Source organism: Polyodon spathula, chromosome 7 (genome assembly GCF_017654505.1).
Source record: "Polyodon spathula isolate WHYD16114869_AA chromosome 7, ASM1765450v1, whole genome shotgun sequence".
NCBI classification, from domain to species: Eukaryota; Metazoa; Chordata; class Actinopteri; order Acipenseriformes; family Polyodontidae; genus Polyodon; species Polyodon spathula.
The window spans coordinates 46,030,437-46,052,625 of record NC_054540.1 but is presented as its reverse complement, the minus strand read 5'-3'; the positions used below and the strand labels follow the sequence as shown (position 1 = coordinate 46,052,625).

The 22,189-nt window shown below is 37.7% G+C and overlaps 2 protein-coding genes across 8 annotated transcripts in view; one reads left to right on the top strand and one right to left on the bottom strand.

The window, feature by feature from the left end:
- LOC121318667 (collagen alpha-5(IV) chain-like) overlaps window positions 1-4,515 on the bottom strand; it is a 93,195-nt gene extending 88,680 nt beyond the window's left edge. For all 5 annotated transcript variants that reach the window (XM_041255586.1, XM_041255588.1, XM_041255589.1 and 2 more), the window contains exon 1: window positions 4,269-4,515. In XM_041255586.1, coding sequence (XP_041111520.1) covers window positions 4,269-4,355 — 87 coding nt within the window. In that variant the 5' untranslated portion in view covers window positions 4,356-4,515. The remainder of the gene's footprint in view (window positions 1-4,268) is intronic.
- Window positions 4,516-6,664: 2,149 nt separating this feature from the next.
- The window catches only part of LOC121318666 (collagen alpha-6(IV) chain-like), a 125,214-nt gene continuing 109,689 nt past the window's right edge, over window positions 6,665-22,189 (top strand). For all 3 annotated transcript variants that reach the window (XM_041255585.1, XM_041255584.1, XM_041255583.1), the window contains exons 1-2: window positions 6,665-6,998; window positions 7,142-7,190. In XM_041255585.1, coding sequence (XP_041111519.1) covers window positions 6,988-6,998; window positions 7,142-7,190 — 60 coding nt within the window. In that variant the 5' untranslated portion in view covers window positions 6,665-6,987. The remainder of the gene's footprint in view (window positions 6,999-7,141; window positions 7,191-22,189) is intronic.

Genomic DNA, 22,189 nt, shown 5'->3' with positions numbered 1-22,189 from the left:
ATTACATGTGTGTTGCTGGTCACCAGCTCACCACACCCAAGACCAAAGGGGAAATGTTACAGTTAAATGGCTACAGTTAAAACCTGGCCATAATCTTCTATGCACCAACCTGACAAACAAAGGTAAGGCCCCAAGAAACAAAATCAAGTAAACCACAAAGTACCTCATACACACTTTGTGCACAGTCTCAAACAGGCACTTGTGTCAAGCTGAACAGTAACAATTTTGTGGAAGGGCCATTCAAAAAGGTCAAATAGTTTGGCTACTGTTCCTTAGTGTGTTGAAAAAGCCAAGGGAGACATGTGTCCGATGTTTGTCAACTGAATGCAGTTTACTTCATTGTAATGGAGAGTTTAGAGTAATGATTTAAAAGTTAAGTTTTTGCATTATGTAGCCCATCTTTTATTTATTTTTTAATTGGAATCGGCAATTATTTTCTCGTTTTCTCCCCAATTTGGAAAGCCCAATCATCCTTTTATTTCAACCCGGCTCATCATGCCACCCCCGCACTCACTCAGGAAAGACGAAGACGGACACACACGTCCTCCAAAACGTTTTGCCGTCAGCCGTCCGCTTCTTTTCACTCTGCAGGCCTGCCATGCAACCACCTCAGAGCTACAGTGTCGGAGGACCAAACAGCTCTAGGCATTTTACAGGCAGGCCCACAGGCACCCGGCCAGTCTACAGGGGTCGCTGGTGCACAGTGAGCAGAGGACACCCTAACCGACCTAAGCCCTCCCCACCCAGACAATTGTGAGCTGCCCCCTGGGGACTCCCATCCCCGGTCGGCGGTGGAATAGCCTAGACTCATACCAGCGGTCTCCAGGCTTTGCTGTAAGCTATTCATTTAACACTATAAAAAACAAAAGGCTACAAACATGCTATTACAGACCAGTTATTTACAACTTGTTTTGTTGCCAGGTTTAAGAAATCAGCACACACTATGGCACAAAAAGAAAACTTTTTAAAGGGAAGCCAATTTAATTTAACCCACTGCCCCTTGAAATACATCAAAAACAAACACAGCCAACAAATGCATAGCTCTGCTTGGTAACTTTTCAAGCACATCTACAAAGGAACCCAGTGACGCAAACAGATAAATTTGTTATCTGCAGCGTGCCATGGAATAAAGCCATGTTGTTCAGTCATACCTACTTTCTCCCAATCACAATCTTGTCTAGTTTTCCTACATGTTATGGCTACATCCTTGCTGTCACAAAAGCATTTCTCTTCTCAGATATGCCTAAATCCCTTCCTTCTAATCTATCCCTTGTTGTTTAATAGCTAGGGGCAAGAAACATCACAGCCCAACCTACCCACAATTAATGCCCTCTGCCACTAGGTGGCAAAGGCAAGTATAGTGCTGAATACATGCTCAAAATGAGGCTTCAGATTGGTCTCAACCAGTGAATGAAGCACAGCAAAATTCACACAGATACACCTTAATAAAGCACCTAATGTAACAACTACTTCAAGGTGTCCACAAACTATCATAGTAAACATACTCAAACAAAAAGATGTGACCATTAACAAGGCACATGTATTGTGTTGTGCAGTGTCCACTGATGACCCAAAGAACACTTCACAATGTTGGTCTATGTTAGCAAGGCACCATGCGAGGCAAATCTTCTGTTAAACCTTGCAGCCACCCAACCTCTGTAGTCTTACCAAACCAGAATCGGTGTATTAATGCAAATGCAATGGTCTCAGTCTGACGCACAGACATATTTCAAGAACACGAATCTGATTGCAATACAGTATTGAGCCTTTTTCGGGGGTTCTATCTGCATTCATCACAAATGAAAAGGACTGGACACTGTAACATCTAGTGTAGCAGGCTGGCTGAGTGTTGCACAGCCAATGCAGTTTGTGCAACAGTTACTTTCATATAGCCTTGAGGCATCACAGAACATTACTGTGAGTCAGTTCAGCATTAAAACAATTTAAAACCTGCTTCAAAAGGTGCTGAGGTTTGCAATAGCTGCTCCATCTCTGGCAGCTTCAGGAGTACAATTCAAGACTATGGCAAAGACACTTCTTTTTAAGCAAGTTTTGGAAAGTGTTCATGAAGTTAGCTTTCTTCAATTATTGAGGCAAAGCTTTCACACATTGTGTTTCAGCACACACCACAAAATAAGGATTCTTCCCAAAGAAAGACCTGCCACTTAAATAACTGTACTTCTGACCAAAAACCCAGAAGCACAAAATACTTAAAAATAAAAAATAAAAAAATAAAAAATACATATATACACACACACTGTTGTTTTGATGACATGTAAAAGTACCTACCATTAAACAGCTGTTTTAAATCAGCAGGTTCAAGTAAAGACTACAGTGCAAAAGAGGAAATAAGGTAGAGCAGTGTCATCCATTCCAGGTTTTAACATGAGCCACAATGTACAGGTAACAATCCCAGGTGTGACTTGTTAAATTCTTGGTAAAACCAGGACTGGATAAAACTACTATGCAACAGGTGCCAATTGCCATCCCTGCAGTGTTAAATAAAAGTAAAAGTGGGTTAATTAAGGGCACCTTGGAAGACAGACAGTTTATACGATAGAACTTAGTCATTCAAACCAGTCACTGTCTTCAAAGGCCTGTTAAACTCGTACTGATATCCACCTTAGTAAGGTAATGATGTCAAACAGAAGACCATGGTCTTCTCTGTTTCTACACCGTGGTCTCAATGAATAACCTGGGGTATAGAGACAGAGAGAGAGATCTCTCCCCTCGACTCCTCCCTTGCTGTTGGGGGTAGATAGACCCTTTCACTTGCAACCTTTTTACTAGCTATTCAGCATGTCAATGGGCATTTCGAACTGTGGACAGAGTAAGTGAGATTCAGATAGACTGAACAAACTTTGGGGAAAAGATTTTGTCCCAAGTTTAATTTGCAACTCTTCTTTCCTTAACAGAATAAAACACTGACCATATTTTACGAATCCAGGAATAAATACACCCCCTGTATGTTCAATTACAGTAAGCACTCAATTAAGTACAAGTGATTTGGTTTTACAGATGCATTTCACACCTTTCTGAAAAAAACGCAACAAAAAGCATACCAGCGCCAACAGATGATATGAAATATAAGCGGTGTACCTTCCAAATACACACTGTACTGTTTGTCTTTAAAGAAAAAGAGATTTTGTGGTAATACACAACATAACAGAAACATCATGTAGTATCAGACAAGTATAGCAAATGTTTAAAACTCATGTCATTCTCGAAAAAAAACATTGATATACATTTTACTGTACAAACATTTATCATTTCTTCTGGCAATTTACAAAATGCACGAGATCATTGACGCATTTATGGTTTCACAGCGTAAGTACAAGGCAGTGGAATATGTCATTCTCTCAATCAACAGCAGTTCATCATTCCAAACAAAGTTACTGTAATACAGGGGTTCTGTTGAAGAGAAGAAGCAACACAGCGGTCAAAAAAAAGATTAAGTTACCAACGTTTTATGCTTGCTACAAAAGAAACATACGGAATTGTGTAATGTAACCGATCTCCACGGTAATAACGAATGCAGCCCTACCGGAGCGTTTTCAGTAGGGTTTGCATACTTTGTGCGAGCTGTACGACCATGTTTCTAATGGTCATACTCCATACCAAGAACTGTTTAAATCTTTAGCTCGAGTATCTCTAATAAAGTATTACTGGCGGATGTTATCTCACAAACAAAAATATTTCTAGAATGCAGATACTTTATTTTTAATGAGCAAGGTAAAAAAATAAATAAGCAAAAAAAAAAAAAAAAAGAAGAAACAAAGTCAGATTTGTGTTGTGAGTGGTTGGCACAGTCGGCTTTGTGAATCGTGCATGTTTCTACTAGCCGTAGGGAATCGCAAAAACCTCAGAAGAATGGATGTGATGTGCGCTACTATATTACTATATCATATTGCGCTACTTTAATAAGTCAGTCATTATTAAAAACAAGTGGAAAGACCTGGTTACCAGCAATAATATAAGCTGTTAAATGTCTTCTTACACTAATAGTGTAATGCTGTAAAATGTACAAAAACAATTAAAAAAAAAAAAAACTTAAATCGTCATTCCAATATCGTGTTGTTTGGTTACTTATTTATAGAAGGCGGCTAAGAAAAGAAATCGGAAAGATTAGTTATAAAGTAAGCGCACTCTGTTTTTAAACTTCTGAAGTACACACGCTCAAGCACAGTTACAGTTGCAATGCTTGTAAGTAGTTGTATCATTTTTTCAAGTATCGGGGAAAAAAAGTATAAAAGACAAGTTCTACTCACCGCAGATTCTGAATTCTCTACCCAGATGTATAGCACTACAACTAGGAAACAGAGACCAACGCTTCGGAACCTGTTTTTAATATTCATTTTCTACACTATGGTCTACTCAGCACTGATATATACAGCTGAATGTGGGACTAGACATATTCCTAAAAAAACTTAAAAACACTTTTCAAAATGTTACAACGGACAGTTAAATGTCTACCAACAGTTCCGTGCAGAACCAACTCCCTTCTGCAAGAACCGAGTTAACTTTTTCTATCTCCCTTAACCTGCCCCTCGGGTCTACTTTACCAAATAAGGATAGGGGAGATCCTTACGCTCAACACGAATGTAGTCCGCCGACTTTTTACAACTTTTTTTTTTCTCCAAACTCCAGTTTTGAAATCTACCTGTTGTATAAGTTATCGTTCAATATAGACTATTACTATACTTTTATGTAAAATAAAATATAACAGTAGATTTAATTTTAGATTTTAGAAAAAGGGTGGCTAACTATCGGCGGATTGATTCAAGGACAATAGCAGATGTCTGCCTATCAATTCAAAACTAATAATTTATCTTTGACCCTGATGATCAGTGAATTTCTGTGAACGTGTTTAGATTTGTGGAATTTACCGTTGTAGAAAATATTTCAACTGGTTAGACGTTTTTCTGCTAGGCATCTATGAAATGTATAAGTTTGTATTGGGATAACAACGAACGATTGATAATATTGTAGTGCGTTTATAGGCCTACCCTTTGTTCTTTAGAGAAATATAGTTTATTTCTCGTTTAGACGCATTACAAATATTATGAAACGCAGTGTGAATACCTTAAACACAATCTAGGAATGCGTAACTGTTAGATTTCAGGATTATTTACAAAATATGTCATATTGCTAAAAGTTTAAAATGGAAAAATAATAAAATAACTACCAATACTCCATAGAACGTGTATTCCTAATCTTTTAATATATGTTTCATTTGTATACAGTCTATATCCCAGGTCACTGTGGTAAAGCACAGGTAACCAGTGTGCAACTGTTAACATATAGTATTTGCTAACTAAAATGATCAGGTAATGCAAAATAAATCACAGATATATAGTCTATGATTTACATTTCTATTAAACAATCCATTAAAAGTGATTCATGGAACGTGTACGAAGCTAGTTTAGGGCATAATATAATTGATCCAAAAAATAAAAGTTAAAAAAAGTTCACTTTTTCAAAAAGACGAGTGGTAAAAAAAGTCATGATTTTTTCTAGTGATTGATGGATCTTTACCAGTAAAACTATTGAGATCAGGTTCATATAAGAACGAACACAGGTTATTCACAAGTAGCTGTCAACATGTGGCTTTTTGTGCAACAGTAGTTGTGTGCTATTAAAACGTGTTTCAAAGACAGACATGAGAATTGCGATGTTTTATATTTAAAATAATAACACACTTGTGCTAAAAGCATGCGTTCAGGGAAGTTCCTTCTAGGCGCTTACGGTAATTTAGCAGGTTACTGTGGTTTTACCATGTGTGCATTGATCTGTGCCTGTGATTTATTCATATTCATGTTCTGTATCAGGAACCCAAAGTTTTAATCTTTCTCCGCTACACATCCCTTGAAACAAATTGCATTTTGTACAAAGATGTGGGGGGAAAAAATTCGCAAGTTACATTTTGTAACAAGGGTCTATCGTGCCTTGAGACTAGAGATTTTAATGAATATCACATCTTTATATATTTCTAACTTTTTCTTTATATTACTTATTTATACAGCTGGCACCCTTTTCTAACGTGGGTGGTCTTTTGTGTATCCAGTCCTATCTATACACACAGCTGAGTTTTAACGAGAGACCCTTTTCTTTTCATATCACATCTTTATACAGCTCATTCATTTATCTGCATTCTGTTCGATTCATTCATTCAGTAGTACCTGTATAGTGTAGGTAAAACTTATATTTGACGTGTGCAAGAGCCACGTTAGTTTAACTGGACAACAATAGTTTACATTTGCAAAGAAGTGCGATTCTGATATATGATTAATTATATGTCATTGTGTTTATCTATTATTATAAAAGTAGACCAAACAGTGTGCAATAAATAACACTTAATGGGAACTTAATGAATAAAAAATACACGCTTTCCACACACTATTTCACGAACTGTTTTTCGTTTTGTTTCTTGAAACATATTCAAAGTAATATTTGACTTTACTTAACACAATTACAATTTATTTTTTATAAATAAATGATATATTCATATATTTTTTTCAAACGCATATCATTCCCAAACCATGATAAATAAGGTATCATGAGGTTGAATATTAGTAGCGTAGCGTTCTTTCTTTTGGGGGGGGTGGGGGCTTTCTGATTGACAGCTAGACTCCTCCCCTTCCTCTGCTTCTTGCGGAGAGTGATGGGCTCCGGTCGGTTAGGGGACAGGCAAGACACGAAACTGAGTCTGTCTTCTAAACCTTTCTGTCTTTTATAACGGCGCAAACACCTGCGATGCTTTTGATTTCTACATTATTGCCCAGTTCTCGCCCTTTCTTCATGATCATAACTTTGCTTTTTGTGTATTCTTTTCATTTCTCTACAAAGTGTGTGAACACGAATTAACTTTTTGGAAGATACTTTAAATGAGTGCGTTTGCAGCTTTTGGTTTGTGCTGAGGAGAGAGAGAGAGCGAGCGAGCAAAGACAGATTGCTGTAGCCTGTATTTTAATCAGAAATCCAGGCAAAATGAAGTACAGGTACGTTTAATCCCCCGCTTAAATTTATTTTTTAAAAAGTCAATAACAAGAGAACAACTAGCGGTTGTTATTTTTTACTTGTTATAATGCAAATACTGTAGTATTTTTCAATTTGGGAATTTATTTTGTGTATTTTTTTCCAGGGTTTTGGTCTTATTTGCTGTTTATCTAGCAGTCGATTTGGTCCAAGCTGTAAGTTATTATTATTATTATTTTAAAATAATGTAATAATGTTTTGTTTTTAATAGAGTAATATATTTGTTGCGATTGTTTTAAATACTCATTTTCGTTGTGACCTAAGGTCCTAATGGACTGAAGTTGTAGAATTGCTTTGTTGTTTTTAATGTTCGCTGTGATTCACTTTTTAACACTTTGGAACAGCATTTTGGTTTTACGATACATACAATAGGCTACTGTATTCTCACATGTTGCGAACTAGTGTTTAAAAAAAAAAAAAAAAAAAAAAAAAAAAAAAAAACCCTATACCTGCTATTGTACGTGGACATCATTAATAATAATAATAATAATAATAATAATAATACACAGTTGTTCTGTCAATATCCGAACGTGCTATGTTTAGTATAAACTTTACTAAATATAGCGTGTTCATTGAACGCATGTTTAGTATTTATAAACTCCAAGTCCTGCCATGCAAGATTACAGTAACCTATGCAATAGAATATATACAAATTTGTCCTCTATTGGATGCAGCAGTTGCCCGTATCTCCTTGCCTTAAGAAATCGGGATCAAAAACTTTGCTATTAAAGACACTGTAGGTGGAGATTTCTTACAAATGTGTTAATATTTGAAGTCTGCAGGCTTGTCTACGCATGTACATCAATGATGTCAATAATTAAAAAAAAAAAAAAAAAAAAAAGCAACACAGATAAGTGCTACAGCACCTCTTAACACATTGTTTGTAAACCAGACATCTTCCCGACCTGTCATTTATGACCCGGAATTCATGATAGGTATTGGCAAATGCTTCATGCTCTCCATAACCAACCATATCTCTGTAAATCATCAATATTGTTGTTGCCTCTACAATTGAAATGAAAACAGTTGGCATTCAATTGTCTGTAGCCTATACCAACTCTTATTACTTTTCAATTTGACATTTTAATTCAGAAAATGCATAAGACTGTATGGGCCTTATGCTGAAGTGTGAATGGGAACAAATGAACTTTCTTGCAACTAAGCTATGTGTGTGTGTGTGTGCGCACACACGTTTGCCATTTTTCACCTTCAATAAATGCCATTTGCACACAAAGAGGGGCCAATGTCTCACAAGCGTTGGAGGACAAAGACTGACTTTAGCATCCTTTTCTAATAGCATTACAAAACATCTCTGTCATGACCTCCTAGTAAATAGGCCCAGCCTTGTTTCTGTCATGCAGTGGGCAGCGGTGGAATGACTACTCCCTCACACTATGAGAAATTATACAAACTCACTCTGATATTTCTTGAAGTGAAGTGCATTCCAAAACGTGTTGCTCTATTGTAGTAACTAACTGCACTATTAAACCATGCAGCAATCTAACCCTTTAAAAAGTATCCAATCCATATTGTTTTGTTGTTTTACAAAACTGAGTTGCTGAAATGAAAAGTACAAATTTAGGAGCAAGTTGATGTGGGAATTAAATATTGGCGCTTTCTTAACTAATGCGTTCCTCCCGTTGTTTTGATTCGCTACTTTGTCAGTCATCTCGTCATGGCAACTTTACCCCATGTGGTCTGTGTAGAGCTCTCATAATCATGTCTAAGTACAGTAGGTACACCAGAGTGTAACAATTACCACATGCTTTATGTGGCATTCCTTCCCGTCAGGGGAGGGGTGTTGCAGGGGGACATTTTAATGAGTACGCTGTGGTGTACCTGATTTACTTGATTCCGAGAGCTCTTGAGCTGGAGTTTTAAAGTCGCCAGGGTGACTGAAATAGAAAGGGTTACAGAGAATATGTCAGTTAAGATAACTTTTTCATGCCACGAATCTTAGATATTTTTGTCTATACAATATTTGATATTGCTTCTTCAGTAAAGTGTAAATATGATAGTATGATTCATAAAATTAAACTTCAATTCAAACACTAATATATATATATATATATATATATATATATATATATATATATATATATATATATATATCACAAAAGGTGAGGGTGTCAATGTTTTACATAGTTTACAATGTCTAGTTATTAGGGGCTAGGTGGTGTAGCTGGCTAATTCAATAGCATTTCAGCTCTGGAGGCTTGAGTTCAAATCCCTTTTGGGCTACAAGTGGAATGAGTTGGGCGATGTCAGTTTAGACAGCAAAAGTCACAGAACCAAGGGACTAAACAATTAGGCTGAAGCTAAATTCAAAATGGTATTTTTTTAAAAGATTACATTTTTGGTTTTAAAATGCGTCTCCAGCGATGGATCAGCGTGGTGAAACAGGTGAATGCTGCACGGGATTCAGTGCTGGCATGCAGAGGAGAGAGATAACGGATATGGCATTTGCACAGAAAAGGAAAAGATGCAACCGCATGTTGCTCAACTGACACGCTGAACAAAAGCACGTGTGTTAACCTTTAATAGATATGCTACCCGTATACTAAAAAAAACATACTCACCACACTATTAAATATTTATGCAAAAGGAAATAGATTAATAGTTTCTAATACAAAATACCATTACAGTGTTAATGATATAAAATCAATATTTACCTATCAGCAGCTTGATCGCGTAAGTGAAAATGAGGTACCAAGCTTTTATTTTCATTATTTTATGTGGTTTTCATTGAAGCAAACGTTTGTAACTCAGTTAAAGATTCTTGGCACAAACCTGATCATGGTAGCAATGGAGCAGGCGAGACCACACCCTCTTGGGTCAGAATTTTGAATGATTTTATTTCTGTTTATTTTATCAGTGATTGTTGTTGTTTCTTTTAATGTTCTGTTGACAGTGCCTGAGCGCAATCTACAGGAGGGATGACATCATTCCAGGAGCTTGTCAGCTAACCAGCTGTAGTTTAATTGGTGGTTTCAATTGGCTAGTATCTTTGGGGGTCTGCCTTTATTTTGACAGCATTGTTGGAGTAGAGCGTGTATTAGAATTGACATTTGCATGCAAGCAATACTATTTACCAGCCCAAACATAAGGTGGCTAAAAAATTGACCTTTTTATTTCAAAATATTGTTGATCAATTTCAGAGCCATATCTTTTACCTATTGAACCTATTGCTGTCATTTAGTTTCTAAACTGACCACAGTGTAGCACTATTAAAAGGGTCACGTGAGTATTTAGTTACATGTTGTGTACAGTGAGCAACATTAAATTGGTTTCCTTTTAATCTATAAGATCATTCAGAAGGGAGTAGTTGAAATTTCTGTCCCTAGATCTAAAGATGCAGTGCCCCATAATCCAACTCCTTTAGTATTGATTAGTGTCTGCTTTCTCAATATCCCAGTGTTTAGCCTCCTGTGTCCTCTAGTTTCGGATTGGACAGGAAACAGTCATATTGACAGTCAAGTTAATTTACGTACCCCTCAGGTTGTTTTAGCTTCTCTACCCTTGAAACCGGCTGGCAGCTAAATCGGGCAGTGAGCCAATTCTGGTATATGCTAATTTATTATTATTTTTAAACATACTAGGTAATAAAATTGATGGATTCCATATCCTCTGTTAAGGCATGACCGCATGGTATGTAGGGTGAGCCATGCAGTCGGGAGAGCGCAGGTTTGCATCCAGCTGCATTGTGGGTAGGAAGATCTAGAAGGGCTAATTCTGCCTTCATGAGCAGAACACATTTCTGTTTGTGTTTTGTTGTGCAGTTTTTCACTTTGACTTTGGGGGTTTTAAGTCTGTTTGATTACCCCTGTTAAGTGTCATCTTAAGCAGTTGCCGTGTCCAGTGCTGTAAGTAGAACAATCTTTCCATCTTCCTGTTAAGTCTTTACTCCATGGCACTCTGTCTGTAGTGGAGATGCTTTAAGTAGAAAGGCCAGTGACCAGCTGGAATACCGAGCTTCAGATAGGCGGAATATATGCAGCTTATTGAGGTGCAGGTAATGTCCACCCCACAAAACCAGGAAATTAATTATTTACACCTAGTTCTGTAGCTTCTTAATTAACAATATTGTATGTAAAATAAAAGCTGAGATGAAAGACTTCAAGCCTGAATTGGTTGATTGTTTATCATGGTAAATTCCTGGAGACGTGTCTGTTTGAAGAGTTTGCTGTGCATTGTGTTTCTGGCATTCCATTTGAACATTCCAGGCTGGCTTGGTGGAACTTGTTCAGAACCTCTCTGCCTAGGCCTTGCATTCTGTGTCTCCTAGAATTTCTCCCCCCTTGCAACTTAACAGCAGCTGATTGGTTGCAGTGGCTTGCACTCCACTGGCTGCCTGATGGCAATGTAACAATTTGCTAGAAAATAAAGTTCCACCACCCTGATGGAAAGTTCAAGCCAATCTTCAATGGCACTTATTATTTATTTATTTATTTATTTATTTGCTCGGACCTTCTGTCAAGCAAACAGGTTTAGTGGAACTGCCATACATGTCTTTTAAAAGTGGTGTTCTTGCTGTAGTTCCTTCAGTAAAGTATTATTCATAGTGCAAGCCTGTGCATCTTTTAATTATCTTTGTGTATTTAAAAACAATGATTCATCCGCCCTCGTAATTGTTACAGCAAGTCATGGAATTATGAATTATAATTAAAAGATACCTACAGGAATACTCAAAGGCTACCCCCTGATACCCAATGAAAACACCCTGGGTCTGAAGAATACTGCTGCTGAAGTCACAGCCTGTCTGTCTTCTTGATTCAGTAGCATTTGGCATCCTTGCTGGGACTTGAACTTCTGACACTGGGGTGAAAGCACTGGCCCAGCAAGGCTCCTATCTCTGCCTAGCAGTTAATTACCAAATACTGACAACACCGCAGTGGTTGTCAGTACACGTTGTCTTGATGCTACAGTTGTTACATTAAAAGATGTGCAGTAGGGCTGTAAGCACTGGGTAGTCTCAGTGGACCCCTCAGTCAAAGCTGACCTGTATTTTCTTTCAGATTGTGGGTACCTTATTAGTATAAGCAGCTGCGTTTGTACGTGTTGGTGGAAGGCTAGTATTTTTTTTATAGATTGTTACGCAACTGCTGTGTCCTCTGGTTCACTGCTGACCCTCGCTGGCTACCTGGGTACATCAGCTCTACTCATGAATAAGCAAAGGGGAAAGTGAATGAAAACATATTGTCATACACCATAAGGTTATCCAGCTCTCAGTTTGTGAATGTAGTTTTATCCAGAACTTCAAACACACACTTTCCTAAACTGAAACCAAAGTCAACCTATGTTTTCTCAGTGTGTTTTTCTTCAGGTTTTACGTCCATAACTTTTAACACTGACGTTTTAAAGTTCCAGCTAAGTTTCTATAATACTACTGCAAGGGAGTGCTTGAAATGTTTATTTTCTGTGGTACAATAATGGAAGCATAGCAAGCAAAGCCCCCCAAAAAATGTATGTCTTGGAGGCAGGCTTTTCAACAAGTGGAAATGCACATTCTTTACATTGTTTCATTTCTGAGGATTTTTCTTGTGTATTCAGTAGTGTAAAACTTGCCCCTCAGCTATGTGTACTTATCTCTGGAATCTAGAGGTTAGTTTGAACATTTGTAATTCTAAGGTAAGAAAGAGGGTAAAAAAGAGATCTGGAACGCTGCTAACAATGATGTTTCTGAGGCGTGCCTCCCTGTCTCTGCTGTTTCCAGGTGTTCACCTCGAGGCAGGCGATGTTCATTCATTTCCAGCCAGCCTTGTCTCCCTCCTTCTTTCTCCAAGAAAAACGAGACAAAAAAGATACATGTGCGGCCCACTTACAGCATGGTGCCAGATAGAGCTTTGTGGCTTCGTAATTATCTTAGAGTACTAGAGGCTTTGTGTTTTCTGTTTCCTAAATCCTCTCTTGACTTTACACAGTGGTTGGGAGGTGATGACGAGTCAAACTAAAATTGGCTGTAAAATAAAGGTGGCAACTGTTTAGTTTGTGCTGAGCATTACAGTGCTTTAGTTTATGTGCTAGTCATCACTGTCCTGTCTGCTTGTTTTAGTGTGGGGTTATGGGGTCCAAAGACCCCCACAGCTTTCCTCAGCCCCTGCTGGTGGGATATTTGCTGCATGTCATGCATGTTGGCAAGCAGCTTAAGGTTGTTTTTAGTTCAGACGTCTATGCAACAAGTCCGTATGCAGCTTTACACAAGCTGTCTAAGAATAAGTATTCTACTCCCCTTCTGGCATTACTATTTATTGCTTTCTGTCATGGAATTTTTGTCCAGTGATTGTATTTGTATTTTTGTACACTGATTTATGCTCCAAGTAGCTCGTAATAGAAGCTGTGCAGAATCCTGGCTAACACTCAGGTTGGAGCATCTGTGCTCATTTTCTCTCGCATCTCTAAAACCTTATCTTTTATGCGAGCAAGAAAACCCAGTGAACTGGAGAAGGGGGTTACCTATTAAAACAGAGTCATAGCAGGTTTCTGTTCTGCCCCAGTGTTTGAATGAATGCTCTTACTGTTTTTGGCAGGAGATGGTTGGTGGTTTTCAAGTGAGGGCTCATTGTTAACCTTAGTCCACTATTGGCAATTACAATGCAACCAAGAAGTTTAGCCCTACGTTTTTTATATTTTTTGGGGGCTATTGAAGTACTAGCACATGTGGAACTGTGTCTTTAATCTCCTGAAGTCATTAAAACAACATGCAGATTAGTTGTGTTCACCTTGTTAAACTTGAACACCAACAGCTCAGCAGCAGTAAAAATAAATTGTCTCTTTTGTGGGGCTGTGCCTCGACTCGTCTGGCACTATGGAATCCCCTTGAGGAAAAAGAAGTCCTGAATGATTGCGGGAACAATTATTGTTATTTATTTTTTTTTGTGTTGAGGTAATAGGAAAATGTGTTGTCTTGGCATATTCTTTTGATGAAAAACCTAATGATGAAGATAAAACAAAGTGATAATGCATACTTCATTGGGGGGGGTCTTTTACTTACCCACATCTGTTCCTTTATTTTTTAAGGTCTTTGTTTGGAACCAGGTTCAACAAATCCAAACTGTGCAACTGTGCTTTTTGTCTTTTCGCAGCAAGTAGAACCTTTAATCCATCCACTTGTTCTTCACCATGTTGATAGAACAGCTTCAAGTTGGTTTCCTTTGCGGCACAAGATGAAGGATTTGCTGGTGTCAGTCACAGGCTGCTAGTTAATCTCTACACACAGAAGTTAGCCTGTTCAAAGTTAAAGAAACTGTTTCAAGAACAAGTTAAAAAGCAAATGAGCATTGCCTCTTTAAAGTGGCAGGTACAGTAACAGTGGGTATCTCTTCTGCTTTCACCATGAAAGAAGATCAGCCCTTCCTGGTAGAACATCTTGATGAATGTGAAATGAAAGGTAAACGCGGCTTAACAAATCTATAGGCATTAACCTGTGGAGCTTACTGACCGCAGAGGTCTGTTGGAAAGGGTTTCCTTGCCAGATTCGACTGTAGAAGGTCTGCTGTGTATTTTTCTAATGAAGGACTGGATTGTTCTGTGGTAAGCCATAGACGCTGCATACTTATGGTTTTAGTAGTTCTCTATTCTGGAAGACGACTGGCTGTTGTTCTGTTTGTGAATCTTGAACTCTTTTGAAACTATTTAAGTGTAGCGTAGTGCCACATAACTTTCAAAAAGGAGTTGGATTATGATTTATAAAAAAATATAGCAAGTGTGTGTTTTGTAAAAGAGTTTTTGTTTTTCCTGAGATTACGACTGTGCTTGAAGAGGATAGTAATAACCTCCTTCTGCTGCAAAGAGTAACAGGAGCATGCTTGTTCAGGTCACAGAATGACATCATGTCAAAGGAGAGAGGAAGCTTGTTTAGCTGAAACTGTATTGAGGGGAATATAAACAAACTGGAAAGCCAACAGTTTCTGAAGTAGAGTACACAGAATGGTAAAACTATCAGAATCACATTTGAATTCCATCAGCAGTAACAGATTACTTGCATCCATTTCCCACAAACCTGATTACAGCAAATACATTCACACCACTTTGTTATTTTTATGACAAGTAAAAAGTTGGAACAGTAGCAAGAATGTAAATAAAAGTGTGCACAGTAGTGAACTATAAAAAGGAAGAAAACAGTTTGTATAACGTGGCCCACAGAGAGGGCAGCATTGCTGCTTGTGTTATCATTGCTGTATTATCATCAGCCTAACATGAGGGGGAAACTTGGCACACTGTCCTCATTTGCCGTACCTAGCATGTGAGTACTGCACTGGCTTTGGTTCATTACCTCCTAAAACAGTGGTAAAACATCAAAACTCTCACTGCACCTGAATACGGGCAAGGGCAGAAGCTGCCAATATACGAAAAACAACCTTACCTGTTTAATGACTGTGGCCTGTGGTCTACCTTTCACTTAAGTTTCCTCGTTAATTACATTAATTAAAGATAAAGCAATCTTTAATTAACGTTTGATTTGTGTCTGAATAGGTGTTTAATCAAAACATGGAGCTTGGTTGCTATAGGAACACATGAAAGAAAATGTCTCAAGCAGGCATGAGGGTTTGGACGTGTGTGTGTACCTTTCTAAATACTGACTCTTGAGCCTGTGCAGTTTTTTATTACAGCCTAGTTAGTGACCCTGGCATTGATGACAGAAAAGCACAATAAAATGTTGGTGCTGAAACCTCACCTCTGGGGAGATATTTCTTGATTCTTCTATTTTTTCCTTCTTTGACGAAGCTCTGCGATATTGCTCTAGCTTTCATGTCCCGCCTTCACATACTCCAGGCAAGTTCTGCACATTTCTGGGAAAGGAGGAGAGGGGAGCGGGGATGAGTTTGAAAAAATGCACAAAGCTGCAAAAAAAAAAAAAAAAAAAATGAAATCCTTCAGGATGTTCTATACCCTTTTCATAGGATTGTGTAGTTGTTGTATGACTGCAGTTGTGAAGCTAGGAATGCATTTGTAATGGCACAGGAATAACCTTTGTCCTATACAAAGTGGATTATTAATAAACCGTATATTGTAAATCTATAAAAATTATTTCATCTGGATTTGGAATCATATTCAGTCCAAAATTATGTATAGATTTATAATATCTGCAGATCTATACCTTCAAAGCAGGTACAAAAGTTTAAACTGGTGAAGGCACAAGCCTAAACTTTAGTCTGCTTGACTTAAAGATTTTAGTATTGCCTATGGAATCCTTAAAAGATCACATGACTCAAAGAGGATGCATTGATTGGAAGTTCCCATCCACTATTGCAAGCATTATTAAATCACCTTATCCTATCCACATCACGTAAGTAATGCTTGATCAACATACACTGAAACTGCAACTGCTATTCACAGTCATGTTTTCAAAATGTGATGATTGTGCTTTTTTAGCTATTGTGAGTATTTTATAAATGAAAAAAACGAAATTTTATTTTATAATAAAATGAACCGACATTTTGTTTTCTTTGGAGGTACACGGCTAAAGAAGCACTTTTGTCCGAAACGTCCTGGAATACAATTTTCTTTTTAAAATAATTTAAACTTTTTGTGTGCATCCAAAATACAACCTCTCTCTCTCTCTTTTGGCATGGTGTGTGAGTCAGTCATTGTAATTCATTTATATTTAAGGATTCTATCTGATCAGAAAACTTCAGAAGTCATTTTGGTAGCAAGTTTATAATTGTTCTGCATATAGGTTGTTGGAAAGCTGCCCAGACTCAAAGCTGCTCAACAAATCCCTAAATTATACTTTAAAAAGTTTGCTTTTGGCACAAAAGGAAAAACAAAAGCAATGTAGTGGGTATAGTTTAAACCCACGGGGTATATATTTTATACAATGTTAAAACATGTTATCAAAAGCTTCTGAAGAAATATGCACAATGTTCTTGTTTTTAAATCTACTTAAAAATAAAAAAATACTTTTCAGACAGAAAATTGCTACAGCAATTGTTTGTCTTAGAAATCTTCTAAGCATGAAAAAAAAGACTTTCCTGTAAAGTAAAATTTAAAGTCCCTAATTCACAGACCACACACTTTCACAAAGTGTCTTTGATTCTTTCAAAGCTGCATTACAGCTGGTCCATTGAACATTAAAGGTGCATGGCCACATTATTCTAACTGTTGCCGATTTGTAAGGGTACAGACCCTCTGGAGGGCTTCTCAAACTCGGTCGTTGGGACCCCTTGTGTCTGCTGGTTTTCATTCCTACCGAGCTCTCAATTACTTAACTAAACAGCTCTTAAACAGTTGCATATTTCAAGTTAACTATAACATTTGACAAGTAACTTGAGCTGCAACTGTTTAAGAGCTGAAAACAACTAAAAAGGTCTAATTAAGCAAATTATCAATTAAGTCAAGTAAGGGTTTAGTTAAGTAACTGAGAGCTTGGTTGAAATGAAAACCAGCACACACAGTGGGTCTCCAAGACCAAGTTTGAGAAGCCCTGCCCTGCTCTGGGCAATTATATAGATGCTTTTCATAAATTTGCTTCATGTTTGCAAAACATTCGATCTGACAGTGACATTGCGATGTAGATTATGCCTCTGGGGACTGCTTTGTTTCTGTTCATTAAAACTACATTTTATATTGTAAAAATTAATTTGAACTTTTAAAACAAGGATTTTGCTGTGAAAAAACTTTTCACCATTATATTTGGTTTCAGACTGTGACCGCTGTTGTTTGCTGGCCTCCTTTCCAAAGCACAACAAAGGAAATGCTTGACTTCTGACTGTATGCACGTAGGGGAGTGGGGTTAGTACTGATTCGCGCTAAAGTAACCTGGTAAAATTTCATTTTACATCATTTTAGCCAGCTGCTCCATGGGGCTGCCTAATTAGATTTTCCATTCAGTAGCTTTTCTTACCCAGATACAACAAGAGTTAGCTGTGGAATTCTATAGACCCAGGCATTTAAATTAGTTTGTGATGCTATTTAAAAAAAAAAAAAAAAGACCACTGCCATGAGCTACACATTAGTTTGTGCTTTTAGAATTGAAGTATATCAACGTAAAGCACCACAGAACTGACATTTCATATGTCAAAGTATCGCCCCCACAGAGGGACGGTGTTTAGGGTGACTCGTCAGAACAGGAAAGTGTTTTCTCCTTTTCTAACCAGTGAGACCTCAGACAGGCTTGGTCTTTGGTTTTAAAAATAAGTGCAACTTCTACAGAGAAACAAAGCCCTTGACAATACTGTAAGTTAATACGTTGTTGTATAAGAGATGTCATCTTGCGCAGTTTGGTCAAGGGGACCACGAAGCTGAGTGGTTCTGACTGCACAAACTGTGAAATTATGTCTCTTATACAACAAGAGACGCCCTTCACACGATGTATTAACTTATTAGGAATCACACCAATAAGGATTAGACACACAAACGTCTTTACAGTGAAAACTTATTTTTCGTTAAATATAACATTCAACTCCTCTTCTCCCCGTCTAAAAATGGTTTGGTCCATGATCGACCGTTACTGACCTAAGTAGCCGTGCTGTACTGTGTTTTCAGACTAGTTAAACGTGACTAAACTATTTATTAAAAACAAATGTAAATCCTATAAAACTGGCATCACTAACATGTAAGTGTCCTGAAGCATCGTTAGTAACTGAAGAGTTCAAACAGATGCTCTGATTTGGTGTAGGAAAGGTATTACTAGTCATCGTAGTCACAGCAGGGGGGACTTGTTCCTGAAGACATGTATTTATTTCCCTTTTTTGCATTTCATCTGTGTTTATCATGTGATGCTTGAAACCAAGTTCGCTCTTGTGTCTAGAAACTTAAATAATGAGTCTGTCTTCAACTGCAGCATCACTTAAAACATGGCAACAAGTGGCACGAACACAGTGGTTGGTGTATATTTATTTGTAGAGAGAGCAGCTACGGAGATTTTTTTCATTAAACTGGCAATAAACATTCCCCAAGGGAATGCTTATACCAAATGTCATCAGATTTTTTCGTTGAATTTGAAAAAGCCTTGCCTGTACAGCTGAAAGCTTGGAAACGTACAGCTAAAGTTTTTTTACAGGACAATTTTCGAAATCTGGCTGAGAGTACATTCGTGTATCAGTGATATTGGGACTGTCTTTTAAGACCGCCTTGGTGATTTTTGGTCTGTAATGCTAATGTTTGAATGACATATTTACAGCCAGTGACGTCGGTAAGTAATATGTTCCACTTACTTACCCAAATTGAAACAAAGGCCGAAATTAATAACAGGATTTTCCATTTTGCAATTTTTTTATTTAGAGCGTTTTATTTTTAAAATAACAATCATTCTATGCACGGGATGACATTTATACACAAGATAGGAGATATAGGAATCTTTGGAAATGCTGCTCTGTAATTGGCTGATTTCCCATGTGATTTATAGTGTACGTTAATGAACACTTGGAATCAGGTGTTGGTTTGACAGGGGCAGCACTTGATCAGTTTTGCTTTCCACTGGCAATTTGAAAACAGAAAACGAGTTTTGCTCAGTTCTTATTGTATATCGCAAGTCTTGCAGAAACCTACACGAGTTCATCAGATTGGTTAAGGTACTGTAGTCAATGGATACCGTATCTACACTGTCTGGCCACTATTAGGAACATTGCCCTGGTATGAGGCATGCTCCCTTGTTATACCCGGGATCCCTTAATTACTCGAACGAATGTCGTAGTTTATTGTTGCAGAGCAAGTCCACCTAACAATGCACATGATAGCGCTGTCAATTTTCAAACCAATAATGTACCCAACCTACTTGTGCTTCAGTGGTGTGAGGGGCGTGACAAAGACTTCATGCAGCTTCCATGACCACCACAACCCCTGGACCTCAATCCGGTTGTACAGTACATGTTTTGGGATTGAACAATGCCTTCATCATGGCGATCCTCTGACTACCTCTCCAACTGCATCACTCATGACACATTCCACCGTGCCACAGTGTGTCAACGCTGTCATCAGAGCCCAACCCCATATAGGATATGATAATGTAGGTAGGCAGTGTAAATTCTGTCCTTGGTGGGTGATTTGATGTCATGGACAGAAATCGTTGCAGTGAATAAAAGCCAAGTAGGAAGGCGGTGCCTGCAATGCAGAATGTAATTATTGTTGCACATTCCCCCAATTCCAACACTGAAATCATGTGCCAATGGAGATGCTAGTCCTGTCTCTAAAGAGCAGGATATAAATCTTTCTGACATTTGCATAGCAAGGTGACTGGCGGAGGAGTAACATTTGGATAGGGAAACAAATTGTTTGATTTAAATTCCTCTTGATATACCATTTTGAGGTTATCTTGACATATTGGTCTGGCACATAATAGAATATTCATGGGAGATTTTGAGTAATGTTTGTGCTACTTTGAGTTCATCTCTTTTAAACTGCAGACACATGTTTGAATAATCCTCCTGTTTGAATTCACACAACCAAATATAGATTTACTGTATAACTAACCCAGTATCAGAGGGGTAACTAATGAGTTGTATTCGAACTTCAGCCTAACCCTTTACCCTGTAGGGCAGGGATTCTCAAATCCGGTCCTGGGGACCCCCTGTGTCTGCTGGTTTTCATTCTAACTGGGCTCTCAATCACTTAACTAGACCCTTAATTGAACTGATAATTTGCTTAGACCTTTTAAATTGTTTTCAGCTCTTAAACAGTTGCAGAGTTCAAGTTACTTATAAAATGTCATAGCTAACTTAATCTGCAACTGTTTAATAGCTGAAAACAAGTAAAAAGGTCTAATTAAGCAAATTATTAGTTCAATTAAGGAAATAGTTTAGTAATTGAGAGCTCAGTTGGAATGAAAACCAGCAGACACAGGGGGTCCCCAGGACCGAGTTTGAGAATCTCTGCTGTAGGGGATGTGGGTCCTAAAATGTAAGTATTGCTGTAAAAACCTTAGGAACCAGTCTTCCAAATTCTGTGAAAAACTTTTGGCTTCAAGTCCCACCACTGGTCATTAACCCCCCCTTGAAATTTGAATTTTTGCTATTTGTACCAAGTTTAGGCTGTAATAATGTCCGTGGGTGGGGGGTCCAAAAAATCACCCAAAGATATGTTTGGAAGATGTTAATGAGATCTACAAGCATCAAGCAAAATATGTTGGTATCTGGGGATTTTTAGCAGATTTTTGAAGTTGCATTTGTCATGCATTCGAGCATTGCTTATGGCCACTTTGGTGAGGTTAAAGTACCACATAGTTCTATTCAAACTGGCCTTTTCTCAATTGTACATTCTATGAGGATTGATCTAGAGGAAAAAGTAACAAGGTGGGCTTTCAATGGCACTAGCTTGGAGCTGAGGGGTTATGAACTTGCATATGGGACTTGGGACTTCGTTGTTATGATGACACATTTGAAACTCCCAAAACCTTACTTTTTTCTTGACGCTTGTAGATCTCATCAACATCTATCCAAACTTATCTTTGAGTGATTTTTTGGATACTCCCCACGCAAGTTATTACAGCCTATATTTGGTACAAAGAGCAAAAATTCTAATTTCAAAGATGTTTAATGACCAGTGGTGGGACCTGAAACAAAAAAGTTTTTCACAGAGTATGGAAGACTGGTGTCTAAGGGTCGCAGCAATACTTACATTTTTACTAGATCGAGTAGGGTGCTCCTATTTTTTCCTTTTTCACTTTAGGCTGAACTTTGCAAGGTCACAGGTCAAAGGGGACATTTAAAAAAAAAAAGCTATAATTTCTGAACGCAGTATGTCAGAAAACCCCCAGGTGAATTTTTCTTGGATAATCTGAGATGGATGGGCTACAAAATGTCCCTTTTTCTGGTTTTGTTGACGTGCAATGACCCTAGAGTGAAATAAGGTCTGGAAAAAAATTGAGCTTATTAATGTTAAGGTGGCAGTATTAAGATCCTCAGCTGTTTTCAATAAACAGACACAAATTTGTGATCGGTACTACCATAAAAATTGTTATATAGTTTGTACTGCCGTAAGTGTTGCTTCCCCCTTTTTTGAGACTTACATTTTAGGAAAACACCTTTTTTGTGTTTTAAAATACTTTTTTAACAACAGTTTTTTTTCCCCAAACATACTCAACCAATAAATAAAGAAAGATATACAGGTTTAGTTTCAAAATAACCCTTGTTTGCAACATTTTATTCCATTAATAATTTTAGTGGTTTTCATTTTTTGTTAAACTGTAAAAACTATTCAGTTTTTCAAAGTTTCTAAC